This window comes from Protopterus annectens, chromosome 8.part0 (genome assembly GCF_019279795.1).
Source record: "Protopterus annectens isolate FY-2018-M chromosome 8.part0, PAN1.0, whole genome shotgun sequence".
Lineage (NCBI taxonomy): Eukaryota > Metazoa > Chordata > Ceratodontiformes > Protopteridae > Protopterus > Protopterus annectens.
In genome coordinates, this window is record NC_056741.1 from 1,146,184,554 (window position 1) to 1,146,210,314 (window position 25,761).

The 25,761-nt window shown below is 44.4% G+C and overlaps 1 protein-coding gene across 1 annotated transcript in view; it reads right to left on the minus strand.

Moving 5' to 3' along the window:
- The window catches only part of LOC122808415 (F-BAR domain only protein 1-like), a 2,144,012-nt gene that overhangs the window by 1,046,030 nt on the left and 1,072,221 nt on the right, over positions 1-25,761 (minus strand). The window contains exon 11 of the mRNA XM_044079378.1: positions 4,438-4,510. Coding sequence (XP_043935313.1) covers positions 4,438-4,510 — 73 coding nt within the window. The remainder of the gene's footprint in view (positions 1-4,437; positions 4,511-25,761) is intronic.

Genomic DNA, 25,761 nt, shown 5'->3' on the forward strand with positions numbered 1-25,761 from the left:
TTGTTTTACATTTGTTGACCGGGCTAGTCTAGCTGGATACATGTCGATTATTAGTAGAGGCAAGGGGAGAAAAGCTCCAAGAAATCATACAAAGTTAATAGAAGGTTAATATAGAAGTTATAACAGATATTATAAAGGATTAAAAGGATCCAGGTTTCTCTGAGAAGCCCAAATAGAGAATCGTTTCCATTTATTACGGTAAATCTTCCTAGTGGAGGCCTTATGGGATTCCAACAGAATAGTTTTTACTGAAGATGAAAGACTGGGAGTCCTGGAAATCAAGGGGAACTGGAGCAACCAAGCTGTCAGCTTGAGGCTGTCCGGTTGGGTGGACAAGTGCCCCAGGGATGAGAAATTAGATCCGGGCAGGGATCCAGAATCCAAGGAGGAGCTAGAACATGAGACCAGAGGAAGGGGAACCACACCTGATGAGGCCAGAATGGGGCAATGAAGATCACTTTGCACCCCAGTCGGCAAGCTTTCTGAAGAAACTTCAGAATGAGAGGTAATGGGGGATAAGTATACAGTAACCCAGGAGGCCAAGCATGGACTAGACGGTCTCTGGGGGGATCCCCAGGTGAGGGGATCAGAGCAAAGAACTTGCTGCACTTCGAGTTGGAAGGAGATGCAAAGAGATCGCAGCAAGGTTGACCCCACTCAAGGAAGATCTCCTCCGCTACTGATTGTTTCAGAGACCACTTGTATGGCATTGGAATATCCACACTCAATATGTCTGCTAAAATGTCGGAGTGTCCCGGGATGTGCGTTGCAATCAGAAACCGACTGATGGAGATCGCCCACTCCCACACTCCCATGGCCTTGTGACACAGAGGGTAAGATTTGGTTCCTCCCTGTTTGTTGATGTACCAGACAACCGACATGTTGTCTGACTGAATTGCAATTATCCCCACAGGAAGAGCAGTGTGGAAGGCTTGCAATGCTAAAAGCACTGCTCTCATCTCCAGAATACTTATATGCAATCTGGTCTCAATCTGGGACCACTTGCCTTGGACCGTCTTCCCCAGATAATGCCCGCCCACCTGAGCTGAGATGCGTCCGTGGTCACGGTGGCTTGGGCTGTGAGTGAAACAAATGGGCGTCCCGCTAAAATCTCAGTCGATTGGAGCCACCAGAGAAGTGACGCCCTGCAGGCTTTGCTGATTTGAATTGGATATTCCATGGGGAGATATTGCCAAGACCACTGTACGGCTAGAGTCCATTGAAGAGCACGCATGTGAAGACGCACACAGGGGAGGATAGAGATTGCTGCAGCCATAGAGCCCAGGGCTCTGAGAACGTCGCCCGCCTTTGCTAACCTGGGGCCAAGAACTACTAATATATGGGCCCATAGCCTCTGGACCCTGTCTGGAGTTAGGAAGACCTTTAGTTGAAGGGTGTCCAACCATGCCCCGATAAAGTCCAAGATCTGCACTGGGTCCAAGAGGGACTTGGAAACTTTGATAGCGATCCCTATCCGGTCTGCTGAAGCAGCTTGGAAATCTCTAGTGCTGCCGTCTCCCTTTGAGCGGGTGGGAGATCTGGGAAGTGCTTTGGTTGAATGGGAGGGGTAATAAACAAGATGGTATAGCCTCTGGATTATTTGAAGAACCCAACGATCTGCAGTTATGGACTCCCAAGCCATTGGATGCAATGATAATCTTCCCCCGACTGGCTCCAGAGTAGGACAGTCAGGCAACCCCTCAGGGCTGCTGCATGGGTCTGTCTGAGAAGGGCTCCCTAGACCCAAAGTTCCTCGGACCTCCTCTGCCTCTAGGGTGGCGTCTGTCCTGTCCCCCTCTGCCTCTAGGGGACGACATGCCCTGAGAGTCCCGGGAAGACTGTGATTTTTTTCGGAACCACATCTTCTTTTGCCCTCTCTGATTCCCATAAAAGAATCTTTGAGGGCTAGAGAAGTGGACTCTAATGGCAAAGTCTTCCCGTCCTTTTCGCTCTGGACAAGGGTGTCACATACGGTCTTCCCAAAAAGAGAAGAACCATCGAAGGGAGCATTTGTGAAAGATGTCTTGAAGAGGTCCACGAATTGACAGAGTCTGAGCCAAACATGCCGCCTCATAGCCATGCCAGTCCCAGCCACCCTAGCTGCTTCTTCCATAGCATGGGAAAGGAGGTGCATAGATTTGTTTGATACTGACTTTAGAGTCGACATTTTTGCAGAGAACAGATGCTTGTCCTCCAGCGACAAAGACTCTGGAGGTGACTCAGCTAACTCTGTGGCTAGGTCTCACTGCAGTCATATAACGTGTGCCAAATAGTTCAGCGCTCAGATGGAAAACGTCACTGAAGAATACGCTTGCTTCCCAAATCTATCCACCGCCCTGGACTCCTTGTCCAGAGGGTGGACCAAGGAACTCTCCTGAGCCAGTTCCCTCTTGGTAGCTGCTGCAACCACCATAGCATCCACGGGGGAGCCTGTATGTCTGAGGGTGGAGAAAGAATCTTGTCCAGGCATTTAGGTATCAGCTCTATGGTGTCAGGCTCCTTCCATGCCCGCATGGTGATAAGATCCACTAAGGGATCCGCAGGTGGGGACACCCAGGATGTAGATTGGCCCATGCCAAAAGCATAAGGAACACTGATTCATCCGTAGAAGATTTTGGGGCTGACCAACCTCCCCTCTGGCAGAGGATCTCCATGATGTTTCCAAAGGAAACATCCTCGGAAGGTGACCTGGGGGGAACCTTCTCCTTCATCTAAATCAGTGTCTTCTGTCAAGGACTTGGGGGAGTCCAGGTGCTTCCTTTTACATGTGTGCTTACGGGGACCCTCTTCAGTGGGACTCTCTGAAGAGGGCTTGTGAGCCACGGGGGGTTCCTCCAGGGGAACCATCTGGGGCTCCTCTAGCACGGACTGTCCCTGGGAGTCATAACCAAATCTGAGTGAGTCTGGGAGGAATCCAAAGAAATAGGCTGGGGTCTCGATCCTTGGGAGAGAACCCTCTCCACCACGTAGGCCGATGGAGAGCGCACCTCCTTGGCACTCAACAAGGAGGAAGCTCTCCCCAGGTCCACCGTGAGGATTGGGGCCGAAGTTAGGGCAGCCGAAGCTCTGAAGAAACGGCTCAGATCTGACAAAGTCAGAGCCGAAGACACCTCCATCCCCTCGGATCCGACTCCCCGTCCTAGGCCCTGAGAGTTGCTCGGGTCCAAACTAGTCGGATTCGAGGAACTCAAGATAATCGCCGGAGTTGAGGTTGGAGGAACCGTCAGTGCCGAACCCCCAGCTCCAAAGATCCTCAGATCCATAAACCCTGAAACCGCAGGCCGGATCAGGGAAGGAGAAATTGGATGAAAGAAGGGCATGGAGGTCCCCCCCCCTCCAAAGGGAGAGGGGCCTGGCAAGACTCCCATCTGGATTTGAGTCCGAATATATCTCCTCATCATCCTGTCCATATCCAATTCAGAGAGACTCTGAGTCGAGCGCGAGGAAGTGACAGACTCGGATCTAGCTGGTCGCTGTGACAACCTGGATGAAGGCCTCAGTTCCAAGGGTTCCGTCGGCTCCAGGGAGAATCTCGGGGAGTGGAGCCGGGGAGACGTAGGTCTCGACACCTTAGAAGGCGGGCTAGGGAAGGGCTCCCGATCTGGAGACTGTTTATGGGGCCTATCCCTCTTCTTCTCTGACCTTATCCTTCTTTCTGTCTCTTCCTTTCGCCTCCCCTTCAATAGGTCTAGTGGGAGGGTGTGTCCCAGCCTGAGGGGGAGGTTGGGCAGCTGCTGCGAGAGCTAAAGCCGAGGCCGATGAATCCAGAGTGGAAGCAGGTAGACGGCCTTTAGCCACCAGTTTGGCCTTCCTTTTCTTCGTGGCCCTGGGGTTAAAACCAGCACACATACTGCACTGCACTGATAAATGGGGAACACCCAGGCAAACAACACACAGAGTGTGACCATCCGCTGGTGAAAGCTTATGGCCACACACTGTGCATTTCTTAAAAGTAGGTTTTGGTTGATCAGCAATTCTACACACACACACAGCCCACCTACTTAAGTCCAACACACTATAAGCACTCACACCTAAGGGATAGGGAGGGCCTACACTAAACTACTTTACAACAAACTTTTTTTTTAACCGACGAACAAGCGTTTGGGGGAGGAAAGGAAACTAACTGATAACACACTCTCACTACTCTAGAAACAGGACCAAAAAAGCATTTACTACAACCCTATGATCAGAGCTACGGAGATCACGATGTTGATGCATGAAGCGGCAAACGACATCTGAGGGAAGGTAGGAGATGGTTATGGGTAAGGGGGAGGAGCTTGGAGTTCGGAGCAGATTCTTGAAAAGTTGCCGGCTCGGATCCGATATGGATCTGAATATCCACAGGTTGCAGATAAAATGAAGTTGACTACTTCAGATCAAAGATTTAATCAGCTAAACTAACATAAAAACACCAATACAGTCTTAAAAAGGTCTTACACAGAGCTGCTGTCTTTTTCTTTTTTACCCAATCCTGGGAGTCGAAAAGGTTTAATCTTGCTCTTCTTAACAGCTGCAAAAGAAATTAAAGGAAGAGAAAAGAAAAAGATTGGTACAATAACTTAAATAAATAAATAATAGAATGTTTTTGTTTGTATGAAACTCCAAGGCGGATGGTTTGTTCAACAGCAATTTTTTTTTTACATATAAAACCAACTCCCAACTCACTTTCTGCCACCTATGGTATGACAGCTGTACAAAACTGTGTCTATTTGTTTTCACCTCAAAGAGCCAGTTCAAGAACAGTTCACAAAGCCACTACTAACACACGTAGCTAGCCTCCGAGCTGGCCACAAAGGTGGAATATCTGGATCATAATATAAGGGAAACTAGTTTTCAACTCTAAAGCAATCTATTCTATTCTATTCAGCAACTCTAAAACACTTAAACTTCTGTTCTCCAATAAAAGTAAAACAGCTACAGCAGTACCTACCAGAAGGACACAGCCTGGAGGAAAAATCTTTCGTCAATTCAGCTTGCATGGCATTATTATATAGAGCTTTCTATGCTTCCTACAATATGAATGGACATTCTTTTCAAGGTTATGAGTCACAAACTGGTTTCTAAGCAAGGCACAAGATACATGTGTTACTCATACTGGTGAGGCTTTAAATGAAGCATTTAAAAATCTCTTGAACATTTGATTTGTTTATATGTTTTAAAATCATTTAAAGCACCTCTGAAACATTAGATTTTATTTATATTTGTTTACCACGGTAGTGTGCTGATCAATATCGACCAATTTCAGGCTCAGTCCAGGTGATATACAAAACATTTTGCAAATAGAAAATACAAAAATCTAAGCAATAACATAGTTCAGATTAATTACATAGAAAAAACTGTATATACATTTTAGTGAACAAGAGCAGTGCAATCAAACAGCGTGTAATGTAGAATATATACATTTGTTTCTAAAGTGGGGCAATCTTCAGTGAATCTTGAGAGAGAAGAGACTTGGGAAGGAAAACAGGCTAGGTGATACGCCCTTGTGTTGAAGCAGGAGCATTTGGCTTGGATGAAGAAGTGTTTCTTGAGTTGCATTCTGAACATGGAATAAATGTTGATTTCCTTAATGACAATGGGGAGAGCTTGCCAAAGAGAAAGTGCTTGAGAGAAGAAAGAATGTGCAGTGCTTGGGAGTTTGGTTTTAGAGGGAATGAGAGTTGGTATGGTCTGCAAGTTCTGTATTAGGTTGTATGAGGAGTTTTTCATGAAGTCTAGCTGCAAGGGGAATAGATGTGTGGTGCTGGAATAGTTTGCAGAGTTGAGATCTTAAAGTAGGTTAGATCTTTGTTTTATAGGTAACCATTTGGCTTTTTCTAGGGTGATACAGACAGGTGAGTTTGTAATGAATCAACATATGTTGTTAGGGATAATTTGGATTGTGGCAATGTTTTCCTTGAAGGTAGAAACAAAAGTTGTGAGTCCATACTCAAGTTGAGAAGGGAGAACTCCTTTGTCAAAGGATGCTCTGGCTGTTTGGGATAGAAAAGGAGAGATCTTTTTGGTTCAGAAGAGGGCCACTTAAAGCAGATTTGGAAGCCTATATAGGCAAAATGCAAATACAATAAACACAAATAGTTTGATATTGCATTTCGAAAACCCAAATCACCGAGAGAAAAAAAAAATTGACTGAAGAAGGAAACAAAACGTTTCCTTCTCTAATTGCAAAATCTGAAACCCTATGATTACATTCAACCAAACTTTGTCTGAATAGTGATAGTGATAAGGAAAATGATTTAGAAAGGTAAACTGTCAGGTTAGGGTTAGCACACAGTAGTAAGGGGCTTTGTCCCACTATACCAACTTTAATACACGGTGAGCCTAACCTTGCTCCTGCCCCTAACAAAATACCTTGCTTTACAAAAACATTTTCTTTAACACTACCACTATACAAGACAATCTCAGACACCAGTCTTGGGCATACACCATATACACACATATGTATGTATGTGTATATATATGTATATATACATACATATATACACACACACATACACTAGATCCATGAGCATTGGAAGGCATATATAATCTATTCAGCTGTTTACATTTTTTTCAGAAAAGGGCCATACAAATCCAAACTTTGGGGTGTGTGTGTGTGTGTGTGTGTGTGTGTGTGTGTGTGTACGTGTATGCACTCACGTGTCTATGAGCGTATACAAAGGCAAGTGTGTATGACTCTGTGCATGCGTATCCTTGTGCTTCCTTCCCCGTAGATCGCATACGTCTCAGTATTCCCTGATTTTGGAGAACATCTGTAAATGTTTTTATTTTTCCTATCCCTCATAAAATTTTTGATCTGATAAATCACGAGGATAACAAAAGTCAATAATGCCAGATATTATACTTTTTCATATTTCTTAATGTCTGGAAAATGCACGAGGAGGAAACATTTACTGTTCTGTTACCTTTTTACGTGAATTACAGTAATATTGAAACATTTCTCAGATTTGCCCCTTCATTACTTTTTGGCTATGTCCAGAATTCTTAAGCAGAGAAACTGAGGATTGCAGAGAACTATACTTCTCAAATGTTCCTGATTTCGCAGAACTTCTTGATTTTGCTTCATTTTATGCCATGTCCCAGATTTTCTGGTAAATCACAGAGTATTACAAACAAGTCAATGTCAGATACAAAATTTTCACATTTCTCACTGTACAGAAAATGCACTTTGATGCAAGAAATGTTGCTCAATTACATTTATAAGTGAAATGCAGTAATATTAAAAATTGTCACTGATCCCCCCCATTATTTTTGGCTATGAGCAGAATTCTTGAGCAAGGAAGTTGAGAGTTGTGCATTGACCCTCCCTCATGTCATTCATTGAAAAAATAAATAATAAAAAAAAAAGCAAGTATATTCTGTTGTGGGCGGTCTCTACTGTTACCACTGCCCACAGTTTTATCTGGCGCCTGGCATAACTGAAAAAAAAAAATAACAATAAATAAAACACATGCATGCAAAGGGAAAACTGTCCCTGAAGATCCACATTTCTGCAATTCCTAGCACTCTCTAGTGAAATGACTATTTGACTACAGATTGCTAAGAAAACTCTGTGATTGGTTGCCTAGTAGTCACTAGACACAGTAATACCAGACTACAGACTGTTGAACTACACAACAATACGACATGGGTTGGCTACCAATGTCCTATGCTTAGTAGAAGAAAAAAATAAAATAAAACTGCCTGCCACTGCACACATTTACAAATGCACACTGTATACAAAGTAGAGTTGGTACTTGTCAATACCAACTCTCACACAGGGCACCTCTTGCCTCCATGAGGAAAAACAGGTCAGGACTTAACTTATTAGTGCCCATTTAGTCATCAAGGTATTCCTTAAAGCAAGCAAGGATATCACTCTGTTTTTTATATACACATTCCAGAGTTGGGTGAAACAATAACTAATATTTGTTCCTCCAACATATCATACTTGATTGTTGAATAAGATTCAAGTCTTTAGACTGAGTGTTTATGGAGCCATTTGTTTCGTGGAGGTGTTGGAGTTAAAGGAGGGTCAAGTCATTAAAAACAGAATGTGAGATGTAAATCATCACACAGGAGTCTATATCAAGCACAGCATAAAGATAGAGTTTTCAAGCCTGTCTTGGTAACTCAGAGTCTTTAGTCTGGTGATCTTATTATCTAGGGGTTTTGTAGTTGTGTGATATGTTTTGTTAGATGCATACAAAAAGGGATACTACATTCTATAATTGATCTGATCAGGGTGCAGTACAAAGGAAAGGTAACTTATTTTGACTGAATGAGATACCTTTACTTATTAACTGGGAAAATTTCCTGACTACTGTTGTTACATGGTGGTCAAAAGAAAGAGAAAGAGTGGTCTACAAGTGTGTCAAGATCTAGGATGACCCCATCATTCATGATTCAGGAGTGGGGTGAAGTCTATAATGAAAGCTGCTGTCATGTTTTGTTTACTAAAGGTGACAATGCTACACTTATTTTCTCTTAACTCAAGCCATTTCCTAATACAACATTGATTTGTATGGGTTAGCTCTTGCTGATATTAGCTGACAGGTGAAAGGCAGCACCCAGCTTGAAGTTATTGGCAAATTTAGTTAGCAATATGATTGGATTAGTGGCTTGGAGATCCAAAAAGTAGACACCAAATCAAAGAGATCCTAGTACTGAGTCCTGAAGAATACCTCTAACCACCTTTTTGCTTTCTGAGGTAGCATCTGCTATATTAACTACATGGGTTCTCTCTAATACACAGTTTGCTCTCTGCCTTGCAACACAAGAGTCTACTTTTAAGCTTTTACGCATATTTGGAATACTGTTTAAGGTCTTGGCTAGATCCAAGTACAGTGTATAAACTGCATAGCTGCATTTCTAAATTCGGTGACCTTTTCAAAGAAATTTATTAAGAGTAGATGATCTCCGACTGGATAAGCAATACACAAAAAAACAATGCATGTCCCCCAAATATGCAACAAAGTCTAGAAGATTTAGGATCTTTGCCTGGAAATGTTTACATAGGTATTTTTTATGTCAGAAACAGGCTCAAAGAATTTTTCCTCAGGTAGACAGCAAAAGTTGGAGGTGTGATGAGGAAGAGAGGTAACTGTGAGCCTATTTTCTGGTAGTGTAATGTGTTGGCTGACGAGTCCCTGTAGACTACTCTGTCAGAGATACTGGGTGAGCAAATTGGTGTTAAGGAAATAATTTTTTGTGCTATGATACAGAATCAGAATTGCCTAGACACAATAAGACCTTGTTGAGTCTAATTATGGTGGCTGCCAAAAAAGCAATTACTAGAAAATGGAAATCAAAGTCTAAACCAACTGTGCAATTAGTGAATATAGTAATAGAGATAAAACAACTGGAAATGAGATCTTCCGAAATTACAAAGAAAAAATGGGAACTGTGGGAACAATACATACAGAGGAGGAATGGGGTTTAAAAGAAGGCAAGATATGAATGAGCTAAGCAATGTTTGACTGACAATGAATGGAGAGATTATAAGCGATATACAACAATGTTTGCAACTAAAATTATGTCAGTATGATTTGTTTTCATTTATATAAATTTAAGACTGTGTATGTCATACGTAATAATTTAATAAAGATTTTTTTAAGTAAGAAAGAGTATATGATCTCCTTTTAACAAAACCATACTGTTGTGGGTATAAAACATTATTATTTTTTTATTAGAGCTTATGAAATCAGATATAAATGAATACACTGTATGGCTTTGCAAATTATGCTTACTTGCTTGATAGGTCTATAACTTCCCTGATCTGCCCCTCCTTTATGGAGGGCTATAATGATAATCAGGTTCTATAACTCAGGAACATACTCTGTGACTATGCTTAAGTTAAACAGTTTTAAGAGGGGTTCAGACGTCTGGTGCTGTTAGTTAAGCAGCACAGTATATTAATGAGACCCAGAGAGGTGGCATTTTAAACCTTGGAGAGTATAGTTAAGACACTTTCCATGATAATCTTGGTGGGAGAAAGGACTCTGTAAATTTTTGGAACTTCAATAACTGTTTCTGGCAGAGTTATATCTAGGTCAACTGGCACCCCAAGCATCCACCCCAAATTTTATCATCACCTCAGAGTTGCAGAGATAAGTCCCAAAAAAGTCCTCTGGACAAAGAGATGTTATGTTTCTATCTGATAACAAACTTTACAATAAGAGGAGAAAGCTGTTACATGATAGAGTAAAATCCATAAAAGAGAAGACACCCTTGATCATTATTAGTAAAAAAATACGAGCACTCATAAAATCAAATCATCCAAGGCCAACTTTGAGAGAAAAATTGCCATAGATTCAAAAGACAATCAAAAGGCCTTCTTCAGCTATGTTAGAAACCTGGGTGGAAACTCCCAGTTATGCTCAGAATTAGTCCAAAACGATACAAAAATCACTGAACCCACAGACATTGCCAACATACTGGCAGACAGGTTCAGTGCAAACTTCACCCCTCTCCCCCCCCAAAAGGAGAGATAACTATCCCAGCGGAGTGTAGCCTCCCAGACATCTCAAATGCGCAGGTGAAAGCTGCTCTCTCTAAAGCTAAAAACACAGCATCAATGGGACCGGATGGTGTCCCCGGCTGTGTGCTACACGAACTCAACGAGGAACTAAACCCGCATATAAGGCAGCTGTTTAATCTTAGCCTTACCACAGGATACGTGCCGAAGGAGTGGCATACGGCAACTGTGGTCCCACTCCACAAAGGCGGTGCCTCTACGGACCCTGGTAATTACCGCCCATAAGCTTAACAAGCCTGGTCTGCAAAGCTATGGAGAGGATCATAATGGAACTCATAAACAAAGACATAGGGGACTTGCAGACATTGGACCCGACCCAGTTTGGCTTTGTCAAGGGCAGATCATGCCTTTTGAACTTGGTCAACTTCTTCGAAACAGTCACCAAAGGCCATTGATGAGGGAAAGGCAGTCCATACAGCCTACCTTGACCTTGCAAAAGCTTTCAACACAATACCCCACTCGGGTATTATAGAGAAACTTACCAGCTTAAATGTAAACCCATATGTCACAAGATGGGTTGCAAACTGGCTAAAGGACAGAACCCACAGGGTTAGAGTTGCTGGCGCCATGTCAGACTCCAAGACGGTCACAAGTGGTGTCCCACAGGGCCCAGTCCTGGGCCCCCTGTTGTTCGGCATCTACTTCACAGAAGTACAGGCAAACATAGGAGGACTATGGCTGACAAAGTTTGCAGATGACTGCAAACTGGGCGCCATAGTGGAAAGTACATCGGACACAGATATCCTTCAGAGGGGTCTCACGGAAACTGATAGCTGGTGCCAGAGCCATGGCCTGAAGTTAAATGCCAAAAAATGTATAGTCATACCCTTCGGGAAAAACATGGTAACCCCAAGCTACCATATAGGTGGCAATCCATTAAGCACAGAAGAGGTTATCAGGGACCTGGGGACCCAGGTTGACAGTGGCCTTTCTTTTGACACTCACATTGCTAAAGTGGTTAGAAAGACCTTCTACATTGCCCACCTGATCATGAAGGGATTCACATCCAGATCAAGTGAGGTCATTGTTCCCCTGTACTCTTCACTTATCAGACCAATGATCGAGTACAATGCCCCATTCGGGATGTATCTCACCCGACACCTGCAGCAATTGGAGAGACCCCAAAAGTTCCTCACCAAAAGGATAAAGGGACTCCAAAATCTGTCATATGCTGCCAGACTGAAGAAACTCCAGCTCTATTCAGTCGCATACCACCTGCTCAGAGGTGACCTGTGCCTGACATACAAGGCCATGTCCAACCCGGAATTAATGGACATGCTCCACCTCAAAAAATCCAAATCTACCAGATCCACTAGAGCAAGCGACTTAAACCTTAGCACGGATATAAATAGGACATGCTGGAGGGATAGATTTGTCACCCAGAGACTCTCTATGCTGTGGAATAAAATCCCGGTCCATGTGAGGCAGAGCACCTCGCTGGCTCTGTTCAAGAGAAATCTTGACCGGTGGATGGGAGATCGTAGGTTTACCCTGGGAATCATCTCTGTGTCACTGCTGGAAAGAGGCACAACAAACTAATGGGCACAGTATTTTTTAACATAAGGGGTGGTGTAAGCCACAAAACTTTGGGCTAGGCTTATAAATGCCTTAGGGCAGATAGCCTAGTATAAACCTATGAACATATGAACCTATCTGTCTGAAACACATTTCAGAAACTGTGACAAAGAAATATACTAGCTTCATTATATAATTCCTAACACATACATACATACACATACTCAGCAAACAAATAATTTAAAGATGCACTATCCCAAACATGGTTTCTTAAATGACTGAAGATACAGCTGTCATACCCAATTGCCCAAAGAAAGCAACTGCATCACTGACATGCAGGACCAGTTGCCATTTCTTCTACAGTATTCACTGTGGCCATTAACAACTTGCATCGAGTGTCCCCCTTTATCCCACCCAAGCTACAGCTTTAGCTTCTTGTGTGAAGTTAGCACAAATCTATCTGCAAGTATATTAGCAGTATCTTTAGCATCAGTGTGGATAACACCCTTATGCATTAATTCAAGACGTTAAATAGAAGTTATGTCCTTACCATAACGTTCCATGTGGAGTGTTCATCTCGCCTTTGTTCTTACACATGGGTTCGGAGCCGATCCTCGGCTCCGTGCCGGCCTCTTGCAAGCTCTGCATCGAGAAGAAGCTCGAGACAATCTAATACCCACAATCCCCCTCTGCCTTTACCTCAGATCTAGTTTGCAAGCAAACCAATCTACATAATAGCACATTCATGCTATACACCTATACATATATAAACAGACACATATAGAAATATATGTGTATACCAACTATGTACACAGAATAATAACAGTAGCAAAAAATGCTTCTGGCCAGGCATCAAAGAACGTTCTTCCTAAGGGTGGGAGGGTGGGACTGTAAGAACAAAGGCGAGATGAACACTCCACATGGAACGTTATGGTAAGGACATAACTTCTATATGTGATAGTGTTCAATCTCGCCGTTTGTTCTTACACATGGGTAGCGTCCCTAGCTCCTTGATCCTGAGGAACTCACGGGAGGACGTTCTTGAGCACAGTGGAACCAAAGGTTGCCCTGTCCCTAGAAACCTTGTCTACTTTATAATGAGAAATAAATGTATGTGGCTTAGACCAGGTAGCAGCCGCAAATAGCATCCAGAGGTAGGCGAGCTGCATGAGCCAAAGACGTAGATATTGACCTTGTGGAATGTCCTTTGGGTTTGTGTAAAAGGGGTTGATTTGCAGAATCGTAGACATAGATTATACAATCCGTTAACCATTTAGAAAGAGTTCTTTTGGTAACTGCAAGTCCTTTCCTGCTATCAGCAAAAGCCACAAAAAGTTGATCTGTTTTCCTGTGATCTTTTGTTCTATCCAAATAAAACCTTAGCTGTCTGTGAACATCCAATCTGTGTAACATATACTCCATTTTGTTGGAGTGGTTTTTGAAGAAAGTGGGTAATTCAATGGACTGATTAATATTGTTAATAGAACACACTTTAGGGAGGAAGGATGAATTGGTTCGAAGAGAAACTCTGTCAGAGTGAAAGATCAAATAAGGGTGCTTGATGGAGAGAGCCTGAAGTTCAGACACTCGTCTAGCAGAAGTAATGGCTACCAGAAAGAGAGTTTTCCAGGACAAAAATTTTAATGGGCAAGAAGAGGCAGGTTCAAAAGGGGCAACATTAATTTAGATAGCAACAAGTTTAGACTCCAAGGTGACGTAGGAGATCTGACCGGTGGTCTAATATGAAAACTCCTTTTAAAAAGGCTTTACAAAGTCTGTGAGCCATAATAGGAGCTCCACATTCTTCCACATGGAAATTGAAATGGCAGCCGATTGAACTCTTAGAGTAGCAGGAGAAGCACCCTGATGAAATAAGTCTGTTAAGAACTCTAATATCTTATTCAAAGGAGCTATAAAGGGATCCACATGGTGTGTATTAACCCAGAATACAAACCGTTTCCATTGCTAGTATATGTTTTAGTAGTGGAAGCTTTATGCGAAGCCACTAATATATCCTGGACTGCTGGTGACAAAAGATCAGACCTGGCTAAGTTGGGAATTGGAGCAGCCAAGCTGCTAGATGGAGTGACAGGAGCGGGATGGGGAACCCCTGACGAGTGAGTCAATAGATCTGGCTCTGGGTCCAGAATCCAGGGTCCCCGAATGCAGTGTATTTTCAGGAAGGGAAACCAAATTTGACGAGGCCAGAATGGAGCAATGAGGATTATCGTCCTGTGTAGGTTCCTGGCTTTCTGGAGAAACTTGATATCAGAGGAAATGGGGAAATGCGATAGGAGTCCGGGGCCAATCAGTGACCAGTGCGTCCCTGGGGACTTCCCTGGAGGGGTAATAGGGCAAAGTAGCTCCTGCATTTGGCATTCATTGGAGACGCAAACAGGTCGCAGGAAGGCTGGCCCCACGCGAAAAATCCTTTTCGCCACTGACTGTTTTAGAGACCACTCATGCGGTAACAGAATTGCTCTGCTCAGCCTGTCGGCTATGACGTTGGATGACCCCGGGATGTGCGTTGCTATTAGAAAGCGACCCGTGGACTCCGCCCACTGCCAAATTCTCATGGCCTCTCTGCATAGTTGATAGGACTTGGTTCCCCTTGTTTGTTTATGTACCAGACTACCGACATGTTGTCCGTCTGAACTGCAATAGTCCCTAGAGGAAGAAGGGGAGCAAAGTGTTGCAACGCTAGAAACACTGCCCTCAACTCTAGAACATTGATGTGCAGATTGTACTCCAAATTGGTCCATTCGCCTTGGACTGTCTGTCCCTGAAAGATGCCCCCCCACCCTATCAGGGAAGCGTCCGTGGTCACCGTAACTGTGGGCGTGGGTAGCACAAACGGCCTCCCTGGGAAAGGTTGCACGTTTGAAGCCACCAGTTTAGATCTGTTTTGCAAGTCTTTGTTATAAGAATCTCGTGTGTTAGAGGTAGTTGTTGAAATGACCATTGAGCAAACAGTAGCCATTGTAGGACTCTCATGTGCAGCCTTCTCAGGGGAATTGCAATAAGGGAGGCTGACATGAGGCCCAACACCTTCAGTACTAGTTTTGCAGGAGATTTCCTTGACAAGAGTAGAAGACGTATGTGAGTCTGCAGTGATAATATCCTTTCTGGGGGAAGCCTCAGAATTAATTGACGTGTGTTTAACTCTGCTCCTATGAACAAGATATTTTGTGATGGCTGAAGTAAGGATTTTCCAAAATTTACGGAGATCCCTAGGTGAACACACAGTTGAAGAACATAGTCTCTGGCCTGCAGTAGTTGGCCTTGGTGGTGGCGAAAGGAGCCAGTCGTCCAGATACGGAAACACCTGGAATCCCTGGCGTCTCAAGTGAGACGCTACCACTGCCATACATTTGGTGAAGACCCTGGGGCTGAGGTCAGACCAAAGGGCAGGGCTCGAAATTGAAAGTGACTGGCTCCCAGCCGGAAGCGCAAATGATCTCTGGATGCCCTGGCCATTTTGATGTGGTAGTATGCATCCTCTAGATCTATTGAGCACATCCACTCGTCCTTCTGTAAGAATGGAAGGATCGATTGAAGCGTGACCATTCGAACTTTTCTTTCTTGACGAAAGTATTGAGGTAGCTTAGGTCTAGAATGGGCCTCCAGTCCCGTTTTCTTTGGAACTAAAAAGAACCTTGAGTAAGTCCCGAATCCTTGCTGGTCCGCTGGGACTGGCTGGATGACTCTTTTTCTAGCAGCTTTGAAATTTCTAAAGCTGCTGGCTCTCGCAGATGGGGCGGTACATCTGGGAGTCTTTTCTTTGGAATGGGATAGGATAGGAAGGGTATGGAGTAACCTCTGGTAACTACGCTTTTTACCCACTTGTCTGTAGTTATATCTTGCCAGGCCTGAGGGTATAAAGCTAAGCGACCCCCGACTGCCTCCAGAGCAGGACAGTCGGGCCTCCTCTCAGGAGTGCTGGAAAGGTTTACCAGGGAGTGTTTCCCTGTCACCTTGATGTTGCGGACCCCTCTGCCGCCAGGGCGGCGTCTTCCACCTCTGCCCCTCCTCTGCCTCTAGAGGGGCATCACCCTGTGTGCCTGAGAAAGACCCTTGGGGTTTTCGAAACCACATTTTCCCACCGCGTTGCCCTTTGGGGTACGGTCTGGTTGGGGTGGAAAAACGGACTCCGACAGCAGACAGAGTCTTTCCCTCTTGTTCACACCGGGTAAGGGTCTCCTTTACCTTGGGGCCAAAAAGAGTGGCACCGTCAAATGGGGCGTTTGTAAAGGAAGACTTGAAGGCTTCCGCAAAGGAGCATAGGCGCATCCAGGATTGTCTACGAAGAGCAATCGCTGAAGCTGCTGCCCTACTCGAACCTTTGGCTGCGTAGGAAATCAGCCTCATGGACGAGTTAACAATCGATGTTAGGGTATTAAGTTGCGCTGTCACTTTCTCTGAGACAGCTGCATCTGTAGCACCCTGGAGGGTATCTCCCAACTCTTTGACTAGATCCCTCTGCAGACGTGTAAAATGGGTCAAATAGTTCAGGGTCCGCATGGAAAAAGCCTCTGAACTGAAAATGCGCTTCCCATATCTATCCATCGTCCTAGAATCTTTATTAGGCGGATGGACAGACGAGAAGACTCCGACATCTCCTTTTTCGTGGCTGCAGCCACCACCATAGCGTCTACTGGAACTCCTTTTGTAAGGTAGGACTTATCCTGAGGTGCTGTGATGTACTTGTTCGGTTTTCTTGGAACAGGTTCCACTGTGTCAGGAGTCTCCCACGCCCTTTGAGCAATAAGTTCCATTAGTTCGTCGAAGGGCGGAGTGACCCAGGAGGAGGAAGGGCGAGCACCAAATGCCTTCAGCAGAACTGACTCATCCTCAGAAGGGGGAAGGGACTGCCAGTCACCTCTCTGTTTCAGGATCTCCAAAATGTCTGAAAAAGAGACATCTTCTGAAGGTGACTTAGGGGACCCCTCTGACTCATCTAAGTCAGTATCAGATGTCAAGGATTCCTGTGGAGAATCCAAGTGTCTCCTCTTACACAATCTCTTCCTAGGGACTTCCTCGTGGGGAGCATCCGAAGAAGCCTCGGAGGAAGAGGGAGCACCCTCCAGGGGTGGCTGAGGCACTGGTGCCCGACGCTTGGATGTGGCCGTGGGTGCAGATGAAGACAAAGGCCCTTTATGGGGAGGAGAAACTGCTTCCACTGATGTGGTTGTCTGGGTAGACAACACCTTCCTCATCAGGTCGAGCGCTCCCGGTCCCGCATCGAAGAGTCTCCCGGTTCAAGAAATGGGAAGAATCCCGACACGGGCACCGAGGCATCGACCCGAGGACGGAGCCGAATCGATCCGTGCGAGGCCCGAGGGAGAGTCGGAACCGACACGCCGGTTCGACTCGCCCCGGAACCAAGAACAGACAGTCGGCTCGAGACTCCGGTACGGGTCCGACGGAGTCGAGGTGAGGGGAACAGACCGAGAAAAAGACGGTTCTGGACCCGAGGGCTCCACAATCAGTAGATCAGCCTCTTCCGGCTCCAAAGACTGAATCGGTCTCGGAGGAGGAATGGATGGAGATACAGGAAGGCCTTCAAGTTTCGACACCAACTGGGTGGAAACCGAAATAAGTTTAGAGAGGGCCGAATGCTCCAACAACTTCTGCACCACGCGATCCACATCGACATCCGAAAGTTTGGAGGAAGAACGGGTCAAAGGAACCGAAGACGGAGCCGACCTCAATATGGCCGAAGGAGGGAGCTCCATCACCAGTTCCAAGACTCGAGGCTCAGGAACCGATACCAGTTGAACACTCGGCCCCGAAGTCTGTGGAACCGGTGATCTAACCTTTGAAGAAGAGCTCGGAGCCGATGACTTAGGCTCCGACGTCTTCGATTCCTTAGAGGACTTCGATGCCTGGTCAGAAGCATCCAAAGCCTCTTGGAAAGCCGGTTTCAATAGACCTCTGTCCATCAGTTTCCTGCGCCTATCCGTCATGACCCTCCCACTAAAAGAGTGACAGATGGAGCAATCCTCTTGTAAGTGGAGAGGGCCAAGGCAGTAGACGCAGGAACTATGGTTGTCAGTGACCGACATTTTCTGGCCACACTGACAACGCTTGAAACCAGACTTTACCTTCTCAGACATTGTAGAATAAAAAGACAACTCCAGAAAAACACAGTCAAATCCGAAAAAATTTAGTCACAATCGAGTAATTGTCAAATCCGGTAAAAATTTGTCTCAATATGGTAAGATATGAAGGGTGTAGGCCCCGATACAAAAATACCGATAAATAAGGTTAACGGTACCAAAGAATTAACGGAACCACAACACAATCACACTTGTTAACACTGATAATATCAACTAGACTAGAATCCTTAATAAAATACAACAAAAAAAGTTATATCTTAGCTTAGAAACTCTCGAGCTAGCTCCCAACGATGCGTATGCAGCAGCGGCAAACTAGATCTGAGGTAAAGGCAGAGGGGGATTGTGGGTATTAGATTGTCTCGAGCTTCTTCTCGATGCAGAGCTTGCAAGAGGCCGGCACGGAGCCGAGGATCGGCTCCGAACCCATGTGTAAGAACAAACGGCGAGATTGAACACTATCACATTTAGTGTTTATTTTACATTTGTTGACCGGGTTGATCCGACTGAGCCAGTGGCTCATTTTCAGCGGAGACCCGGGAAAAAATGCTCCACAGTGAGATAAAAATATAAATCAGATACAGAAACTTTCAGGTTACAAACACATATTCAGAAGTGCACAAAAAGTTACAAAGACATTTATATATAGTTTACCGTGGTAGTGAACTGATGTTAAGAAATCAAGAAGCACTATTGTGAGACAAGCAATTTGAGAAGATAATGCACATCAAGAATGGATTTGGTAACTGAACATAAAAAGACTGGTACATTGCAGGGGGTTCTAGGCATTAATCTGTGCTAAGGAAAGTATTTTTATTTTAAAATATAAAGCTATGACACCCAATGGTCTTAATAATGAATTTAACTGGAGATGTTTACTTTAATAGGGAATTTTGCTACACAATTATATAATTATATAATTGGTGGGTGTGTGTATCAATTAGATGTTTTATATAAGGATATGTATTTGTACTTTGCATTTTTTATATTCCTTGAAGGTGGTAGCACCGAAGCGCTAGAACAAGAGAAATAAAAGATTCTGTTTTATCTGGTGGTCTCATTTCACAGTCGGTGAAAAGAAATTAATTTTTTTGTTGGGGCCAGAGTTGTGTTGCAGTTTTGTGGCAGTAGGAGTTTTCATTGTTTTTATTATTAATCTGTGCTAACCCTGGCAAGAGATGAAAGAGAGGAGAGACAGTGACAGGTTATAAGGATAGTTTAGAGGAAACAGAATCAACAGAATAACTATGTTTATAGTGTATTACCATCGGATAATTAAGGGAGATAGGAGAAAAATACTGAGAAGGAGAGATGAGAGATGGGAGGTTGAGAGAAGGGAAAGTGGTAGATGAAAGGAAGATGTTAGAGAGGTTCAGGTAGAAAATTAGACAATGGAAGAGGGGGTGTGAAAGGGAGTTGTGGGAGGGTAAAGGTAAGATGGGCAGAGGAGAGAGAGGGGTCTTGAATACAGAGGGGAAAGAGGGTCCGGGGGGTGCATACAGTGGCAAGACCAGTTTTTCTTAAGGTATTCTTGAGTGGCTGTTTTAAATTGTTTAGGGTGGTGAAGGGACCTAATTTCTACGGGTAGTTGGTTCCAGGATGTGGCAGGGTAGTAGTTATAGAGTAGACAACCTATTCTGGTCTTGGGTTTGTAAATCTGTAGCAGGTCTTGGTCAGAGCTGCGTAGTGGTCTAGCAGGAGAGTATCTGGATATAACAGAAGTGAGGCTGGGACAGAAGGAGGGGAGGTAAAGGATGGATTGGATAAGCTGTAGTTGATGTTGTAGGAGCAGATGGGCAAATTCTAGTCATTCAAGTTGCTTAAGAGATATGCAGTGGTGAGACTTGCAGGTTTGGTTTGCAGAGAATCTGGCTACCTTATTATAGGTAGTTTCTAGTTCGGTGAGGAGTCTGGAGTTCAGATTTGTGAGTAAGTGACAGCTATACAAAAGAGTAGGAAGAAGAAAATCATGTCAGAGAGAGAGTAATTTTGCCCGTGTTGGTTAAGTATTTCTTGTTGTGGTAAAGGTGTCCGAGATTCTGGTGTGTCTTTTTAATACAGTTGGTCATCTATTATGACTCCTTATAGGTTCATAGGCTGGTACTAGGCTATCAGCCCTAGGGCCTATACAAGCCTAGCCATAACAATCCCCTGGCTATTTCTTCCCACACTATTTACTTCCCTGGACCCCTGTCTAGCAGGGTGACTGATGTGATCCCCAGGGTGAATTTCCTTTCTCCCATCCAATCATCAAGGTTCCTTTTGAAGAGGGCCAAAGAGGCACTCTGCTTGACATGTATGGGCAGTCTATTCCATAGTCTGGGGAGTCTCTGAGTCAGGAACCTATCCCTCCAGCATGTTTTGTTTATTGTGATGACAAGGTTTAGATCCCTGGAGCATGTGGCTCTGAGAGATTGGGCTTTCTTTAAGTGTCAGAGATCGCCTCGGAGTAGACGATATGCGACAGAGTATAGCTGGAGTTTTTTAAGGCGGTCAGCGTAGGGCATCTGCTTTAGGCCTGTGATTCTTTTAGTGAGGTATTTCTGCAGCCTTTCCAGTTGTTGCAGATGTTTTGAGAGGTACATACCAAATGGGGCATTGTATTCTATAATGGGTCTAATGAGGGATGAGTACAGTGGGACAATGACCTCCTTTTTTCTGAATGAAAAGCCCTTAGTGATGAGGTGTGCCACATTGAAGGATTTCCTGACTGTTGTGGCGATGTGGTTATCGAAGATGAGACCACTGTCCACCTGTGTCCCTAAGTCTCTTATCACACTTTCAGTGTTTAGTGTACTGCCGCCTATGTGGTAATTCACGGGTACATGTTATTTCCCAAAGGGGATAACTATACATTTCTTGGCATTGAGCTTGAGCCCATGGCTCTGGCACCAAGCATCTGTTTCTGTAAGGCCCTTTTGTAGAGTATCAACATCATTTGGGGATTTTGCAGTCATCTGCGAACTTTGTTAGCCAGAGTCCCTTAGTGTTGGCCTGTACTTCAAAGAAGTAGATACCAAACAAGAGCGGTCCCAGGACTGAACCCTGAGGTACTCCACTTGTCTAGAGCTGGATTTGGAGTCGGCTACTTTTACAGTGTGGGTTCTGTCAGTAAGCCAGTTGGCAACCCATCGAGTGATGTAGGGATTAATGCCCAGTTTAGTAAGTCTATCTATGATTCCAGAGTGGGTGATGGTGTCAAAGATCTTGGCAAGGTCAAGATAGGCTGTGTGGACCGCTTTACCCTCGTCCACGGTGCTGGAGACTAATTTGAAGAAGTCACTTAGGTTCAGGAGACAAGCCCAGCCCTTCACAAACCCAAACTGGGTAGGGTCCAGTGTTTGAAGGTTGCCAATGTCTTTGTTTATAAGTTCCATGATCATACGTTCCATGGCCTTGCAGATCAGGTTCGTCAGACTGATGGGGCGGTAGTTCCCAAGATCCAAGGTGGATCTCTCTTGTGGAGTGGGATAAATGTAGCTGTGAGCCACTCAGTTGGCATGAAGCCTGAGGTGAGGCTATAATTAAACATGACACTTAGATGAGGTGCCAGTTCATTTTGTAGTTCATCTCATGTAATACACAGTCCGGGATGTCATCTGGTCCCATGGATGCTGTATTCTTAGCTTTGGAGAGTGCGTTTTTTTACCTGTGTGGCCGTTATTACCAGAAATCAGCAATCTTCCAGTATTGAGATGGGCCATTTAGGGGGTGAGGGGGGGGGTAAAGTTGGAACTAAATTGATCTACCAGGATATTGGCAATATCCTTGGGATCAGTATATTTAATGCCATTCTGTTGTAGCTCAGAGCAGATCTGAGCATTGCTATTTAGATTCTTGACATAGTTATAGAATGCCTTGTGGTTGTCTTTGGAATCTTTGGCAATTTTATTTTCATAACTAGCTCTGGAGGATTTTATGAGGGATCTCAGCTTCTTACTGAAGTTGGTAAGAGTTTTTTTGCATCCTGGGATTCTCCTCTTTTTCTGCAACAGTTTCTTCCTTTTGTTGTAAAGTTTGTTTATGACAGGGAACCACCAGATTGGCTTCCTTTTTTTGGAGGAGAGCATCTTGGTTCTATTTGGGATGGCACGATTCATGCATGAGTGGATGTGCTCGTACAGTGCCTCAGTGTAGGATTCAGCAGTCAAACTTTCAGTTCCCGTCTGCATGGGTGTCGAAGTTTGTCACTTCTGACTTGAGTAGCTTGAAGTTGGCTTTGGAGAAGTTTTTTATGGAGGTTTCCTTACTGGGGAGTGGGGTGGAATGTGGATGTTAAGGGTGATTAGCTTATGGTCAGACCTGACCAACGAGGGGGTGACCATAGGTGTAGAGCATCGATTTCCCATGTTGGTAATGACCAGGTCTAGGATATTGGTTAGTAGTTTTGTGCTCAGTTCGACTGTGATGATTGTGTTGTTGGTTGATAGTAAAAGTAGAATTGAGATTAGAGAGGTTCTTGGGAAGAAAGAGTAAGAGCTTGGTTTTCTTAGGGTTAAGAATTAATTTGTTGACACTGAGCCATGTCTCTACTGTGTTGAAAGATGTTTGGGTAGTAGTGTGGTCTGATGGATTGTCTGCAATGGTGATGACAGTAGAGTCATCAGCATATTGGACAAGTGATGACTGGGGGCAAGAGGTGTGTAGTAAATTAGTAAAAATATTGAAGAGTAGAGGGCCAAGGATAGATCATTGGGGGGCTCCCATTTCCACAGTGGGGGGGGAGATGAGCAGAGAGCCATTTGACTGATTGCTGGCGGTGTAAGAGGTAGCTTGAGAACAAATATTTTGTAGGAGGCGAGAAGTATAGGTTAACTAGTTTGGTCAAGAGAAGAGGGTGGGAGACAGTGTCAAGGGCTTTGGAGAGGACCAGGAACAGGCAAGAAACAAGTTTATTGTTATCATGGGCCAGAGATATAGCACTGATGAGGGATATTAGTGCTGCTGTGGTACTAAGTTTGGAAAGAAAAAAGATGTTATGTACTCACCATAACGTTCCATGTTTGTTGTCCAGTATCTCGCCTTCAGTCTTGCTGGTTGGGTTTGGAGCTAAAACTCTGCTATGACTCGGCTGTATACTAAAGCTCGAGAGCTTCTACTGGCTCGAGGCAGAGTCCTATCCCATGGTGCTTAACGGCTGTTCCCTAGATCTCATTTGAGGGTGAAAGGTTCCCATGATATATTCAATATCCAAAAAGATAATATATGAAACATATTGTCATAAAATTAACAAAAAAGGGCAAGAAGGGATTCAGACCTTAACTGCCAATTTCGGAGAAATTTCCTCTAGATCCTCCAGGAGGGGGATGGCTGGGAGGGATGCAAGACTGAAGGCGAGATACTGGACAACAAACATGGAACGTTACGGTGAGTACATAACTTCTTTATGTTATGTTTTCCCATCTCACCTTCATTTTTGCTGGTTGGGACAGAGTCCCCAGCACCTTTTTCTTGGGTGGCTCAAGGGAATAAACTATTCAGGACAGTAGAACCAAAGGATGCCCTGTTCCGGGAGGCCACATCTACTTTGTAATGAGTAATAAAGGTATGAGGGTTAACCCATGTAGCGGCAGCACAAATTGAATCCAATGGAAGTCTGGATTGAAAGGCAATGGAGGTAGATACAACTCTAGTTTAATGCCCCTTAACTTTTCCTGGTGGTTCTTTATTGTAGGAATTATAGACATAGGTGATGGACTCAGTAAGCCATTTGGACAAGGTAACTTTTGAGATTGCCAAACCTTTATTTTCTGAATAGGAGACAAACAACTGGTCTGACTTTCTGAATTCTTTGGTCCTATGCAAGTAAAAATGCAACTGTCTATGCACATCCAGTTGGTGGAGTTTATACTCTGCCTTGTTGCCATAGTTGGGAAAAAAACACTGGCAATTCTATGTTTTAGTCTAAATTTGCTTGAGAATAAACTTTCGGTAAGAAAGAAGAATTTGTTCTGAGGGAGACTCTAACTTTGTGGAAGATCAAATAAGGTGGACGGATAGACAAGGCTTGCAACTCTGATACTCTCCTGGCTGAAGTAATTGCTGTCAGGAAGAGTGTTTTTCAAGATAAAATTTAAATAAACAAGATGATGCTGGTTCAAAAGGAGGCAGGATCAAAGATGATAATACTAGACTAAGGTCCCAAGGAGAAGGAGGTTCTCTGAAGGGTGGTCTTAACAGAAAAGTACCCTTGAGGAAAGCTTTGCATAGTCTATGGGACATTAGACTAGATCCCTAGTCTCCCGTATGATAATTAGATATAGCAGCAAATTGAACTCGAATAGTGGCTGCCGCTGCTCCTTGATTAAAAGTTTCTGTCAAAAATTCCAAAATTGTAGGTAAAGATGCTGTAAAGGGATCTCTATGTTTTTTGTTAGCCCAACAAGAGAACCTCTTCCATTTGCTTGCATAAAGTTTCCTAGTCGTCTGCTTGTGCGAGCAGACTAAAATGTGATGAAATGCAGGGGATAATTCCGGAAGCCTGGCTAAGTTCGGAAGTGAAGAAGCCAAGCTGTCAGCTTGAGGGTGTGGAGGGCAGGATGAAGCATTCCTGACTGATGTGTCAGAAGATCTGGCACTGGGTCAGGATCCATGGGTCCTCCTAAAGGTGGGGCCAAAGAAAGGGGAACCAAATCTGATGAGGCCAGTATGGCGCAATGAGAATTAACCTGCATCTCAACAACTTTGCTTTCTGGATAACCTTTAGAATCAAGGTAAAAGGGGGAGAGGCATAAAAAAGTCCCAGGGGCCAATCGTGAACCAGTGCATCCCTCGGCGACTCTTCCAGAGGGAAGATTAGGGCAAAGTAGTTGCTGCATTTGGTAATGAAGGGAGTGGCAAAAAGTTTGCAGCAAGGCTGGCCCCATTTGCGAAAAATCTGATTCACAACTTCCTGATTGAGGGACCACTCGTGAGGCATGAGAATCGCTCTGCTTAGTCTGTCTGCTATAATGTTGGATTTCCCTGAGATATCCGTTGCTGTCAGAAAGCTTTGAGAAGATATCGCCCATTGCCAAACTCTCTGGGCCTCTCTACATAGGGGTTAGGATCTGTTTCTCCCCTGTCTGTTGATGTACCATACCACCGACATATTGTCTGTCTGAATTGCAATAGTACTCATGGGAAGAGAGTTCTGGAATGCTTGCAATGCAGAAGCACCGTTCCCATCTCTAGAACACTGATGTGCAAATGGTACTCGTGATCTTTCCAAACCCCTTGAACAGTCTGTCCCAGATAATGCCCCCCCGCCCTATTTAGGACGCGTCCGTGGTTACTGTAGCGACAGGTTGGGGAAGTACAAACGGTCTGCCCATTGTTACCTGAGTGGACTGAACCCACCAAAGAAGGTCCTTCTTGCAAGAGTATGTTATCAGGATCTCATGAGACATGAGTAACTCCTGTATGGACCACTGAGCGAAGAGCAGCCAATGCAATATTCACATGTGAAGTCGTGCCATGGGAAGTAGTGTTATCATCACTGCCATACAGCCTAGGACTTTGAGGGCAAATCTTGCCTGCACTATTTTCTTGCTGAGTAAGATAAGTACTTGACTGTGTAACGTCTGGATCCCTTCTGGGGGTAGCTTTACCAACATGTCGTTTGCATTTAAATCT